Source organism: Idiotropiscis lumnitzeri, chromosome 6, assembly GCF_059441095.1.
Source record: "Idiotropiscis lumnitzeri isolate Australia: NSW breed Sydney's pygmy pipehorse chromosome 6, RoL_Ilum_1.0, whole genome shotgun sequence".
Taxonomy (NCBI): domain Eukaryota; kingdom Metazoa; phylum Chordata; class Actinopteri; order Syngnathiformes; family Syngnathidae; genus Idiotropiscis; species Idiotropiscis lumnitzeri.
Window position 1 is genome coordinate 9211831 of NC_142396.1, and position 13172 is coordinate 9225002.

Genomic DNA, 13172 nt, shown 5'->3' on the forward strand with positions numbered 1-13172 from the left:
TGCGCAAAGAAATTGACGAATTATTGCGACTATATGGGTGAATTTATTAAATCACTTTATTTTGGCAACCAAATCAAACCGGTTATCCTCTTGGTGTTTAAAGTTTACTTGACTATTTGCCGGTTCTCAACTGCATCGACCTTGGTTGCTCCTAGCTAAGCATGGCGGGCAATGCGTGGAGGTCAGCGGTGAGTACGGGAAACCGCCAATTGTTTAATAATTGTTCTATAATACGCATCCTTTAACCTCGATTACAAATTAGGGTCGGTGATTTTGTTGTCATGCTCTCACATTCTTCGGGAAAGATACAGTAACTATCTGGCCACTTTGTTCCTTTTTCAGGCACGCCCTTGCTGTAGGTTACTATAGCAACCCAAATCACATTTAAAACTGTCAAACTTGCGTAATCAGCGCTTTTTTATATCATGTCACGCTGCCAAAGAAGAAGGTGACAGCTAATTGTCCGAATTACTTCCGCATCGTGGCTGCAACTGTCCATGTAATGTTCCTCACCTACAGATTGTTAACCTACTCAGAAAATGGAGTTTATCGATCAGTGGCCAGGATAAAATCAAGGCAAAGGAAGTAAGTTAATCTTAGTTATGTATTAAGCAGTATATTACTTGTTTGAAAGAGAAATCGACCTATTAGTTTTCCCATTTGCTAGGGGTTGTGTAGTTTGTTGGGCCATGTTCTATTGATTTCAAAATACTGATGCTAATTTGTGGTACATTTTCGAGCTTTTTGGTACACAATCGTGCTCTCAAAATATTTCTTTTTTTTCTGTGCAGTGATGATGGATGGAAGTGAGGAAGTTATCGCAATGATCTGTGTGATTGTGTACATTATTTTTTATACTAAGCATAATATACACGCTTACAAGTTGGTATTTTAGGTATTGTCCTTGACACGCAGTGGCATTTGCGTATTTATAGTCTTCACCAAACATCGCGTGTATCTTTTGGTTGACAGGTGCAGCATGTGGCAGGAGCCTTGAGGAAAGAGACCAGGACATTCTCCCGTGGGGTATGTCACTCCCCTGGAGGATAACAGTATTTGTATGTTGGAATTTGTGGAAGTGACATTATAAGACACTTTTCCTTTTGACCTGCCTTTCAGATGCAAACAGTTACTTTGATCCCCGGCGATGGAATTGGACCAGAGATCTCCGCTGCTGTCATGAAGATATTTGAAGCAGCTCAGGCTAGTATTGAAGAATAACTTGATTAAACACTTTTATCACTCCTGCAATTATCCTTTCTATGATTTGTTGTTATTACAGGCTCCCATTCAGTGGGAGGAGAGGAATGTTACAGCCATTAAAGGTCCTGGGGGCAAGTGGGTGATTCCTCCAGATGCCAAAGAATCAATGGACAGGAACAAAATGGGTCTGAAGGGTAAGATAACATTGACTGTGAGTACTTTCCCATTGCTGACCACAATATGTGGGTCACCTGTAGAATCTGACATAATCCAATTACCTCACTTTACAGTGCGTACTATATGAATAACGTTGTATTGTATGGTTAGAGTGTCATAAATGCATGGAATCAGACCTTTTCATATGTGGACAAAAATGTCTGATACATAACGTTTGGCAAAATGATTGCAATAAAGGTTCAGTTTGGATAAAGTCCGTCAATGCAAGTGCCTGCTGTAAATCCGCACTACAGGGAAAGCATAGAAGAAACGGGGACTAGATTACCTTCATTCATTGACGGGATGAGTCAATCCAGGGCAACAAAACGCTGTGAAATGGTTTAAAATTGGGAATATTTAAGTATTGTTGTTTACTTTGGTGCTCCGTGAATGTAAATGTAGCCAGCTTGTGTCATATGTTCCTTATAGGTGTCTCTCATATTTTCACAATAATACACATTAATTCTGTACAAGTAGATCATTATAGTTTTTCTGATGGCATTATTTATTTTGATTAATATTAAATATAATTCTATCTCATTATGTTACCCAGCCATGAAACATCAGCCATGATCTCTGCTTCCAAAAGTGGCAACTCAGGGGTCAAATAATGGTGAATGACTTCTCCGTCTTCAGGTCCTTTGAAGACACCAATTGCTGCCGGCCATCCCTCTATGAATCTTCTCCTAAGGAAAACCTTTGACCTCTACTCCAACGTGCGCCCTTGTGTTTCCATCGAGGGCTACAAGACGCCGTACACGGATGTGAACCTCGTCACCATCAGAGAGAACACGGAGGGGGAATACAGTGGGATTGAACATGTGGTAAGTACTTTGAACGCAGTTATTTTTAAATTTATTCTGTTGACACTGTATGTATTCCTATACTAAATTCAAGAAACATGTATATTCCAGATGCTTGGACCTGTAAGTAAAAGATATTTAATTCATTGTGATTTGTGTGTGTGCGTATTTGCAGATTGTGGATGGAGTCGTGCAGAGTATTAAACTCATTACTGAGCAAGCCAGCCAACGCATTGCAGAGTATGCATTTGAATATGCAAGAAACAATAAGAGGACCAGTGTTACTGCTGTTCATAAGGCGAACATTATGTAAGTCACACATGGTGGAAATGACAACTAATTTCATTTGCATCCCTCACTGCATTTTCCATCAACTTGTTGTCCTTTGTTCTCATATCAGGCGTATGTCAGACGGTCTCTTCCTCCGGAAATGCAGAGAGGCAGCCGAAAGGAACAAAGATATTAAATTTACTGAGATGTACTTGGATACTGTATGCCTCAATGTAAGTTTCACAAACCTTTTTTCCCCAATAGTGGTCTTTTGATTATTTTTCCAAGCCACCAATGCTATTCTTTTTATTACATTTCTAGATGGTGCAAGATCCTACACAGTTTGATATTCTGGTGATGCCAAATTTGTATGGCGACATTCTGAGGTAAGAAGATAGATTTGATACGTGGTTTCCAGTGTGTCGCTGTAGAGAATACATATAGGATATGTTCACCCTGCATTTTAATTCACATAATTTGCCCATATATGACACATATCACATTTTTTTCCCATCCAGTGTGAACAGTACAATTTTGAATTTTTGGGGGTCGCTCAAACCCGAACTGGGCCTCTCTCGTATGTGGATATGTATAAGAGGCATCTGTTAATGAATTATCATATGAGCACATCCAACCAATAGTCATTAAAAGCACAATATGTGCTTCGCACGGGCGGGAGAGTGTTTTGGGGAGTGATTGTCTGTCAATCATTGAGCACATTTAGACGAACAAACACAGATTCAAATTTTTGAAGAAATTAGTAGGGTCTTTCATTAACCAAGCATGGATGATTTTTGCTGTGTCTGAGCACCTGGAGAAACCCCCCGCATGCAAATTAGAGCTAACAAGATTCAAACCCGGAAGCTTCAGTTGTGAAGCAGACATGTTAAACGCCGCACCGACTTGCTGCTTAATTTTGTTTTAGTAAAGTTTTCTTGAGCAATAGTTGTTTTTTTTTTTTGTTTTTTTTGTTTTTTTTTTTGTGGGGTACTTTATATAACAGAACTTATTTCATAAACAGTCAACCTGTAATGTACAAATGGAATATAATTTAAACCCTGATCTGATTAGCATTTCTCATTCATTAATTTTAGATTTTTTAAATTTTTACATTTTTTATTGTGAAGGGACTTTGTGGACACGTTAACAGGTCCGTGTATATATATATATATATGTAACTGTTTACCCACAGTGATCTTTGTGCTGGACTTATTGGAGGACTTGGAGTGACCCCCAGCGGAAACATTGGCACCAATGGTGTTGCCATTTTTGAGTCTGTATGTTCTTTCATATTCTCTATGCGTTTTTTTTCAGCATTTTCAAATATCATGGTAATTATTTTATTTTATTTTATTTTTTTCAGGTTCATGGAACTGCCCCAGATATAGCAGGAAAGGACATGGCCAACCCCACCGCCTTGCTGCTGAGTGCAGTCATGATGCTGCGCCACATGGGCTTGCACGATCACGCGAAGAGGATCGAAACCGCCTGTTTCGACACCATCCGAGACAAAAAGGTCAACGTCGTCCTTTTGCGCAAGTTTGACATCATGTCCGCATGTCACGTGACTTTGTTGTCTTTGTTCTAGGTGCTGACCGGAGACCTCGGAGGAAAGTCAAAGTGCTCCGAATTCACAGAGGCAATATGTCAACGAGTGCGGGATCTCTGATAGTACTAGTTTAGCATGTGCCTCTGTTTTTTTTTTTTTTGCTCACATTTGAAACCAAAACAATTAAAACTGTCTCAGGATTTGGAATCCTGAATGTCTTTATTTGCGCCTGTCCAAGCATTTTCTTCAAAGTTACATTTACTTTGTATTCAGTATGAATATTTAAAAGGAGTATGAAGAGGATTCTTATTATTATGATGATGATATTGGTGTGTGTAGAACTGATAGTTTATGATCTATACTTGAATTAAAATCACAAGTTATTATTGTTGTTGAAAATAAATTATACATTTAGAATATTATATAAGAATGACACCAGGACAGGAAATATGGAAAGGTTCATATGTATTTTATTCCCTTCGCAGCTTTGTGTCAGATATTATGAATGTACTCTACTACTTCATGAAAGCTAACGTGACATCAGAAATGTCTGACTTTATTGTTTGAGTTGATAAAATGTGTTTGTGTCTTATGCCTCTTCAGCCGCTGAGGTGACTGGTACTGGCTCTGTACAAAATGTCAACATTGTACATCAAGTTTTTGTCCACAAGAATAAACGGTCATTGTCATGACTTCATGGGGGACTGTTGGTACGGATGATTCAAGGATCAAAATAGGGACCTGACAAACATTTAATTTATGGTTTCCACGTTCCTAAAAAAGAAACATACTCCATTGTGAGGTCATACGGTATTTTAGATCGGCAATGGGAATGAGTGATTAGAGGTCATAATGTACTGTTCTGTTGCTTTCATTTAGCAAAATTAGACCAAATTTCAATATTCCATTGACTCAGTCATGTCACTTTTGGCTATTATACGTCAAATTTGACTGTAAAACATGTTAAGCATAACATGCCCTTCTACTTTTTCAGCTGATGTTTTTTTTAATACATCACAATAGCTACACTTGCAAACGTTTGCATTGCTGCATGGTTAGACTTGCTTCGCTAAGTCCCAGCCTCTCATTCTTTTGTTAGTTATGTTTATTCATCCCGAAGCTTTGCATATCTTTATTGTAGGGTTTTGGTTGTTATTTCAAATGTTTTGACATGTCATTTGATGTTCAACAGAGCCCAAAACAGCATTTAAGAACAACAAATTTGTGTGAAGTGACAGAAGTAGGCTTTGAAATGTACGTAAGTGCAGAAAATTATAATGTACAGTCAAATATAGCCATGTTGATCATTTGGCAAAATAACAAAAAAAATCCTGAACACAAAGTAGTGTCTCTCTTGTATTAACTTACAGTACTTGTACTGAGGGGGTGGGAACATGACTGAAAACATGATTCCTAAGACAAACTTAAGATGGTGGATGCGGTATATCTTGCTTCTCTGAATCTGTTGCGTCATCATATTCCATGTTGCTGCTGTCCCTTTTTAAACAGCATATTAATTCAACCACAACAAATCAGTCAATCCATTCATCAGTATTTCAATCAAGATATTCAGTGTGTTCTCTACATAATTTATTTTGTGAACTGTTCGGACAAAGGAATGGAACGTAAGTAGCCTTCTGTAGAGATGCCTATTTTAGTGGTAAGTAAAAGTGAAAGTCATCATAAAAATAAATAAAAAGTAACCATGTTTACTTCGTTACTTCGACCAATAGGCGTCTACTTTCCGTCCAGCCATCGTCTACCATAAATAAAATCGCTTTAATTTTTAGTTTTTTCTTCGACCTCAGTATAAGTGTGAATTGTTTGTTGAAGTTGTGTCTCAAAACATGAATGCGTTGCGGTTAAACTCTTGGTCATCGCTTTGTCCCTACGGAGCTTCCGTACTCAAAAGCATCCGGCCCATCCAGCTCGATCTCTCCAGAAAGTTCCACGCTGAAGAGCAGCTAAAAGGAGCATCCATCTTCCTAGGACCGGCTTCACTTCACACAGACGCCGCCGTTTTTTTCAGAGAGGACGATAAGCCCACAAGTAAGTCGACCAAGCGATGTGAAATGTTTTATTGCTATTTCGTTTTGTCATTAAGTCGTATTTTCGGGGTTAGCGGTGTTATACGCGAGAAGGGCTAACGCACGTGATAACCGATAACGACCAAAATGCTTCTAGAGGTTAAGTTGTCTGCGACTATCTCCACTTTGTTCTTTTTTTTCAGTTCTTTTATGTTATAAAGGGGGTTCTGTTATTAACGTGGTATATGTGACCTTTTCCTTTCTTTCCTGTTTTATGCGCTTTGTGTTCTCAAGCCGGTTGGTTGCTAGCGTCATCGCTGTTGACTCACGTTAGCATGGCGACCATTTAGAACCAGGACCGTTTTTAAAACAAAGCTCATTTTGTTGGAGATTTTTTTTGTCCTTTTTGTTTGTTATTTCATTTATTTAATTTTGATTAAGGCTGTCATCATGGTTCGTGAAACTGGCTACTACGATCTTCTTGGTGTGGGACCCAAAGCGTCCGCGGACGAAATAAAAAAAGCCTACAGAAAACTGGCGTTAAAATATCACCCGGACAAGAACCCCAACGAGGGAGAGAAGGTGAGCTCAGACTAAATATAGACGTTTTGATTTTCTCTGTGGCCGTCTACGGACTGTTGGAATTCCCCCTTCTAATTTTACACCCTATGGAATGATCTGGTCGCTCCTCTTTCTAGGTACAGTATTGACCGACTTGTTCGCGCTATGATCCAGTCTGGAATATCACATGATGTAATGACGAGAGGTTATGCAATTCAAGAAAGCCATTCGAGGACCAAGTCCTGATGCAGATAATGGACCACCTAATGGCCGATACTACATTAATAATCTGTGGATTGCCATCTTGTCAAGTAGAACTTGCAAAAATACATCAACTCTGCCAGATCCACCAAAATGGCAGATCTTTCGTTTCTTATTAGATTGTCGCGACAACAGGCAGAACAGTCGCTCTGCAATGCAACATTTAACATATAAATAAAACACAAAGACCTCTGACGTAGGAGTCATTTGTATTGAATTAACAAAAGTGCAAAATGAAATTTCCAAGGAGTTCAGGTCTTGGTTCACAATAAATTGAAGTGGCAAATAATCCAGGTTCAACAGTTAATTAAGTATGACACTACAGAGTTGGGAAAATATTCATCACAGAGTATTTCATATCATCCAGTATTGATAAATGTTTTTTTTTTTCTTTCAGTTCACTTTGAATATTTTTCCGTCAGGCATGCATGCCATTTACTCACTAGTAGTAGCACGGCCACAAGAGGACGCTCGTGATTGGTGTTAGTGACTGGTAATGGCAGCATTCGCAAGGACTCAATACTTGCCTCTACCTACTTAAATGTATATTCAATATTTTTGTTAGCCACTGTATTATGCACAGGGCTGCACTTAAATATAGGACAAGAAAAACTAGTTAAATATTAAATTACAACTTATTAAATGAAATACTTTTCTAAATACGTTTTAGGGAAACAACCGTGTTTTTGTTAATGATTAAAAGGGGAATTTGCAGTTTAAAAAGGCAACACTTTTTTGTCATACATGTTAAAAGTATATGTATGATTCATCAGTAAGATGTTTTTATCATTATCCCTCTCGAGTCCCATCTTATGCAAAACAACACACTGCACCTTGATGAGACTGGCCCGTTCAAAAGTGTAGAAACACAAGGGGTGTTGTTGATCGTTTCTCAGGGATTCAGAGTGTTACCTTAATGTGAATTTTAAATTGCTTGTGCATTTAAAAAAAATACTACATCGAACCAGTAACATTTTGTGTTTTCCAACACTCCAAGCCACGCTAGCAACATAGAGCTGTGGCTAAGATTGGCTTGTGCACGTTAGTGAAGGGCGTGGCCTTGGTCAGCACCTTGACATTACAATCTTGCTACCTGTTAGAAAACTGCTCAGTCCCCCTTTAATATTCAGACGGGTAATGTGGTGTTTTATTTATTTTATGTTTTTGCCGACAGTTCAAGCTTATATCGCAAGCATATGACGTGCTTTCGGATCCAAAAAAGCGAGATCTCTACGACCAAGGCGGCGAACAGGCAATTAAAGAAGGTGGCATGGGCGGAGGGTCATCCCCCATGGACATTTTCAACATGTTCTTTGGAGGCGCGGGTAGGATGCAGAGAGAAAGGAGAGGTAAGCCCTTTGAAAAATCTTAAAAAGCAACTGACCTCCACTTGTATACTCAAACTGGTGACTTTTTAGGGAAGAACATTGTCCACCAGTTAAGCGTCACGCTGGAGGACATGTACAATGGCTCCACAAGGAAGCTGGCCCTCCAGAAGAACGTTATATGTGAAAAATGTGAAGGTAAGCATTCCCCTTGGAATGTGTAATTCCGTTTTGAAATCTTGTTTACAAAGTGTATTTTGCATGCGTTCAGGTTACGGTGGTAAGAAAGGTTCCTTGGAGAAATGCTCCACCTGTAAAGGCAGAGGCATGCAGATCAAGGTGCAGCAGATAGGACCAGGCATGATTCAGCAGATTCAGAGCGTATGTGGAGATTGTCACGGCCAGGGCGAGTCATTCAGGTCAAAGGACCGCTGCAAGAACTGCAATGGGCACAAAGTGGAACGCAAGAAGAAAATTCTCGAAGTCCACATTGACAAAGGTAATACACGTTACAGAGTGCTTTAGAGCGAGTCGTTGAGTGACTGAGTCTTCCTTTTTTTTTTTTTTTTCTCCAGTGATATGTCGAGGAATATTAGTTGCATGTTTCCATTGGGACACAAACTAATTAGATGATTTTTGGCTCTAGGTATGAGAGATGGTCAGAAAATAACATTTCACGGCGAAGGCGACCAGGAGCCTGACCTGGAGCCTGGTGACGTCATCATCGTGCTAGACCTGAAGGAGCACAGCCTTTTTAAGCGAAGCGACGATAACCTCACCATGACAATGAGCATCAAACTGGTGGAGGCGCTATGTGGCTTCAAGAAGGCCATCAACACTCTGGATGACAGAACACTTCTCATCAGCTCGCTACCAGGTAAGTGAGCACTACGCACACTACAAGTCTGACAGGCGCCTTCTTTCGCTGCTGTTAAGGTCTTTTGTTTGCCCGATTGAAGGTGAAGTTATAAAGAACAACGACAAGAAGGTGATACAGAACGAAGGCATGCCCGTTTACCGGAGCCCTTGCGAAAAGGGACAACTCTTCATACAGTTCCAGGTAAGACTGTAATTACAGCGCTACCTTGACTTGAGAGTTGAATTCATTCTCTGACCATACAAAATGTAGTCAAATCACAGATTGCCAGTCACTTGTTTATTCTTGTTGGTCTACATGGCTGTATTATATGTGTATGTTTCAAACTTGTGGCTGGTTGTGAATGAGTTAAGTTTAACTTATTAAAAAAGCAATAATATTATTCAAGCAGTGGTTGATCTTAAGCTCGCCTGTAAACCAAAGCCAAAAAATAAATCAACGAAGCTACAACTGCTTGTCTGACTTTCAAGTTGGGCACTAAATTGACAAGATACATCTCCAAAACATTCAATTTTGAACTTGGGCCGTATTAATGATCATCCTTGACTGTACAGGTGGAGTTCCCTGAAAAACACTGGCTCCCAGAGCATCTCATGTTCCAACTGGAAAGGCTGCTCCCCCCCAGGGAGGACGTGTTGATCGCCGATGACACGGAGGAGGTGGAGCTCTGCGAGGTGGACGAGCGAACAAAGCAGCGGAACTATGGCGGAGAAGCTTACGATGAAGACGAGGAGGGTCCCAGAGGTGGGGTGCAGTGTCAGACACAGTAGTCTGACACTCCGCGGACAGTGCATAACCTGAGCTGGGGTACTTTTGTCACAGTTTTAACTGGTGGCAATTGAGCACCCAGCTTTTGTGTTAGTTTGTTCCAGGAACCACTGAGATGGAAACATAACTTGACAGCCAAGTGGCACAGTTCAGTTCACAAAAAGAAATTCTGCCTTCCTTATGTCACCAGATCATTCCATGAGAAGTGCTGCCGTGAATGGCTATGAATGCAGCCAATTAAAAATGCCATGTTGTATCAGATGTTTTTTTGCAACTTACTTTTTAACAAATATTTACTTATTTATAACATTTACTTAATTATAACTTCGTAAGTACCTAAGGCTAAAAAAAGCAATGTGTGGTAAGTTTCCATTGCAGAAAATGCACGCTAACAGTCATTGAATGGGGTGATCGCAGCCAACAGCCTTTCAAATACCCACACGCTTGCCTTAACGTATGTCCGTATAGCTACAACGGGTACGAAAATCGCGCCATGCGAACAGAGGTCGCAGTTTTGATGCAGCGACTTGATGTCTGCGAGGAAGGGTCGCCAGTTCAGTCAGAACACCTGCTGTCCGGCGGCCCTAAATTGCATTGTCCAGTATTTCCATTCCCATGATGTGAGCGAGCTTTAATCCTGTCAACCAATCATTGGGTAGCATTAGGTCTCCAGCCACCACTATAGACCACCGCAGTTGGTAATCAAAGGCTGCCCAAAGGTGACTTTCTCGCCTTTAGACCAGATAATAAAACGGACTGAACTGTACCACTTGATAAAAACATTGCTTTTATTTAACGTTCTTCAGATATGGTTATGCAAGGTTTGTGATTTCTGTCATAAAAAAAAAAAAAAAAGTACCTGTTGCTGTTTTTTCTTCTTCTATATGTTAACAATTTCCCAGACAGATGTATTGTTAAGAAGTTTAAAGGACTACTTTGTATGCTTTCTGTGAAGGTCATTTCGTCATAGCAAAAAAAAAAGGTTTTATCAATAAAAGTCCCAGTGTGCTTCAGTTGTTTCCACCTTTTATTGACTTGTAAATTTGTTGTATTAAAGGCATATTTTATAGCAAGCTTATAAAATCACACGTGATTTTGTCCTCTGCATAGTGACATCTCAACCAGGGATTTAACAATGCACATCTAAAGGGTAACGTTCCTTTTTAATGCTGCTTCCTCCTGAAAGAACAACCTGTAAAGCACAAGAAACTTTCGGGTAAAGCCTCAGATACAGATGTTATTTTATGCCATTGTACTCAATAACTACACCCCGGAGTTATACCTTCTGTGAGTCTGGCCTTTCCTCCTTTCGGCTGACACAACACTGTGGAACATCCCACACACAGAACCACCGTTTGTGCATGACTGAACACAGTAGTGATCTTGTAGCAGCCTGCAAAACAATACACATTAATACATTTTGTCCTTATTAGTAAAATGATGCTTCCGTTGTGCTGTAACACTTCAAATTTCCCCATTGTGGGACTAATAAAGGACATATTTATCTTTTTATCTTACCTGGACACTTCACATCCATAAAATAGGAATTTGGACTCTGAACAAGTCGTTTCTTTTTGTGTTGTCTTCTCTCATGTTCAATAGAGGGCTGAAGGAGGTCTTTTGCCAACTAAAAGATACAACAGGTTATAGAATACTTGATGTAACTGTAAAATTAACTGTTATAGAACAGCACATAGCTGCAGGAATTAAAATACTCAACATGACAATAGCGCAAATAGATATTTTTGTAATTACAGGGTCACAGTGCAGAATGCTCAATTATCAAAATCTGAAAAAAGGTCAATCTCTGTTAGAATTTGTGACAATGGATGTCATTGGGAGGCTCCGCCACGGAAGCCACTGCTGTCCTAAACCATGTGGCCAGATTAAATCAAAGAAATTATTTGGATAATTATCGTTGCATCTCCAGTTCTAATTAAATATGATTTACAGTTGGTAAGAGAAATAAGCCAACATAACCATGCATTCAGTTTGGAGTAATTCTGTATATCACTGAGCAAATCTCACAAGCAAAACATTGATTCAGGTAAGGTTTCCCAAGGAATTTAATTTAAAGATTTCACAGACGTGTATCATTAAATTATAGAATGATTGTGATAAAACAGTGAATTTAGAAATATATAGATAAGACAAATGGATAGGCAACAAAATATATCAATTATTCTTTACAATCTTATCGTTTGATGACTATTAAAACAAACATATGAAGTTCAATAATTAGTTTTTCAAGCGGTGAAAAAATGTTCAAAAGACTGAGGGTTGGGGGGGATTCACAATTATCTACATTATTGCAAACTAGAACTCAAACTGTTCCTTATTTAACCGGTCCCTTATCAGGTGTTTGTTCGTTTCACTAGCTATTCCGTAAGCAGTAACAAAACGAAAACCCAAACAAGCCTCGAAAGGATTGTACAACCCGTTTGCAAATGAACTAAGTACGTCTAAAGCTTCATGCAAGACGTGAATAACAGTTCCATCAATATTAAACCCAAAAAGTTGCAATTCACCTAACGCCCAGAACGCTAATTTAGCTGTTTTTAACGGTGAAGTTGAGCATTTGTCATTGTGAAGGGAAAAAAAACGACGCAGACTAATATCTGGACCACGCATTCGTTCCCCTACACGATGCTGACTTTCCAGCAAGTAGACGACCCCCACGCGTCGACAAGCTAAAGCAAAGCTAGGCCATACACACTAGTATACAGCACACCATGTGCTTGCTGCCCCTATACGCACACCACTTCGATGTTATTCGAGACAACGTGCATCATTTGCACCCTGTGTGACAACTGCTTTATTACACGCATATACACGAAGCGTTGCATTGAGGAAAAGAAAGAAAAAGCTAGAACGCGTTTAAAGTTGTTAACTTACAGGCATCTCGCCGTGCTGGCGTTGTCTACGTGGGCTTCTTCTTCTTGTTTTTCTTCTAGTTCGTGGTAGTGGTGGTGGACACGCTACTGGGAGCAACTGGGATTAGAACGAGCTGTTATGACGTTGTAGATATAAAGTTCTTACAGTCCAACAGGAAATAGATAATAAAAGTAAATGAATATTTAAAATAGTTTAATAATTAAGATTACACGCGATTGCTCGAGTGGGTTTATTTAATACATATAAATGTTTAAAAGTGTATGGAAGCAAACGGTGTAGTTATTATTTATATAAATATGTTGTATTAATAATAATAATAATAATTAAAAAAAAATCAAATCCAAAGCAAACAACGTGGGTGTTTAGCGGAAACTCAAAACAGTCGCGATTTGGTAGCCAAAACTACATGGACCAGAA

At 39.4% G+C, this 13172-nt stretch overlaps 3 protein-coding genes across 4 annotated transcripts; 2 read left to right on the top strand and 1 right to left on the bottom strand.

Moving 5' to 3' along the window:
- Positions 1-55: 55 nt before the first annotated feature.
- On the top strand, positions 56-4738 carry idh3a (isocitrate dehydrogenase (NAD(+)) 3 catalytic subunit alpha). 2 transcript variants are annotated; one of them, XM_088299329.1, is made up of 12 exons: positions 107-188; positions 520-585; positions 973-1026; positions 1120-1203; positions 1283-1397; positions 2056-2243; positions 2398-2531; positions 2623-2725; positions 2814-2878; positions 3685-3769; positions 3856-4008; positions 4081-4738. In XM_088299329.1, the coding sequence occupies exons 1-12, from the start codon at positions 162-164 to the stop codon at positions 4159-4161; spliced, it is 1155 nt and encodes a 384-aa protein (XP_088155455.1). In that variant the 5' UTR covers positions 107-161; the 3' UTR covers positions 4162-4738. The 2 variants fall into 2 exon arrangements, with proteins under 2 accessions (XP_088155456.1, XP_088155455.1); XM_088299330.1 differs by lacking the exon at positions 520-585 and having other exon boundaries at positions 56-188.
- A 1185-nt stretch (positions 4739-5923) lies between these two features.
- On the top strand, positions 5924-10873 carry dnaja (DnaJ heat shock protein family (Hsp40) member A). Its single transcript, XM_088297931.1, has 8 exons — positions 5924-6090; positions 6510-6650; positions 8065-8239; positions 8309-8413; positions 8487-8714; positions 8862-9092; positions 9175-9275; positions 9647-10873. The coding sequence occupies exons 2-8, from the start codon at positions 6519-6521 to the stop codon at positions 9860-9862; spliced, it is 1188 nt and encodes a 395-aa protein (XP_088154057.1). The 5' UTR covers positions 5924-6090; positions 6510-6518; the 3' UTR covers positions 9863-10873.
- rps27l (ribosomal protein S27 like) lies at positions 10870-12914 on the bottom strand. The gene is made up of 4 exons (XM_088297934.1): positions 12756-12914; positions 11379-11487; positions 11143-11253; positions 10870-11052 (listed from the first exon to the last, which is right to left on the bottom strand). The coding sequence occupies exons 1-4, from the start codon at positions 12759-12761 to the stop codon at positions 11024-11026; spliced, it is 255 nt and encodes an 84-aa protein (XP_088154060.1). The 5' UTR covers positions 12762-12914; the 3' UTR covers positions 10870-11023.
- Positions 12915-13172: the final 258 nt, after the last annotated feature.

Bases quoted from the DNA above. Each gene is read 5' to 3' on its own strand.
- idh3a (XM_088299329.1), top strand. From the start codon at position 162: ATGGCGGGCAATGCGTGGAGGTCAGCG. The intron at 189-519 runs GTGAGTACGGGA...CCTCACCTACAG, and splicing joins GCAATGCGTGGAGGTCAGCG to ATTGTTAACCTACTCAGAAA. The intron at 3,770-3,855 runs GTATGTTCTTTC...TATTTTTTTCAG, and splicing joins GTGTTGCCATTTTTGAGTCT to GTTCATGGAACTGCCCCAGA.
- dnaja (XM_088297931.1), top strand. From the start codon at position 6,519: ATGGTTCGTGAAACTGGCTACTACGATCTTCTTGGTGTGGGACCCAAA. The intron at 8,414-8,486 runs GTAAGCATTCCC...GCATGCGTTCAG, and splicing joins TATATGTGAAAAATGTGAAG to GTTACGGTGGTAAGAAAGGT. The intron at 9,093-9,174 runs GTAAGTGAGCAC...GCCCGATTGAAG, and splicing joins TCTCATCAGCTCGCTACCAG to GTGAAGTTATAAAGAACAAC.
- rps27l (XM_088297934.1), bottom strand. The intron at 11,254-11,378 runs GTAAGATAAAAA...ATTGTTTTGCAG, and splicing joins TATGGATGTGAAGTGTCCAG to GCTGCTACAAGATCACTACT. The intron at 11,053-11,142 runs GTATAACTCCGG...TGTGCTTTACAG, and splicing joins AAAGGCCAGACTCACAGAAG to GTTGTTCTTTCAGGAGGAAG.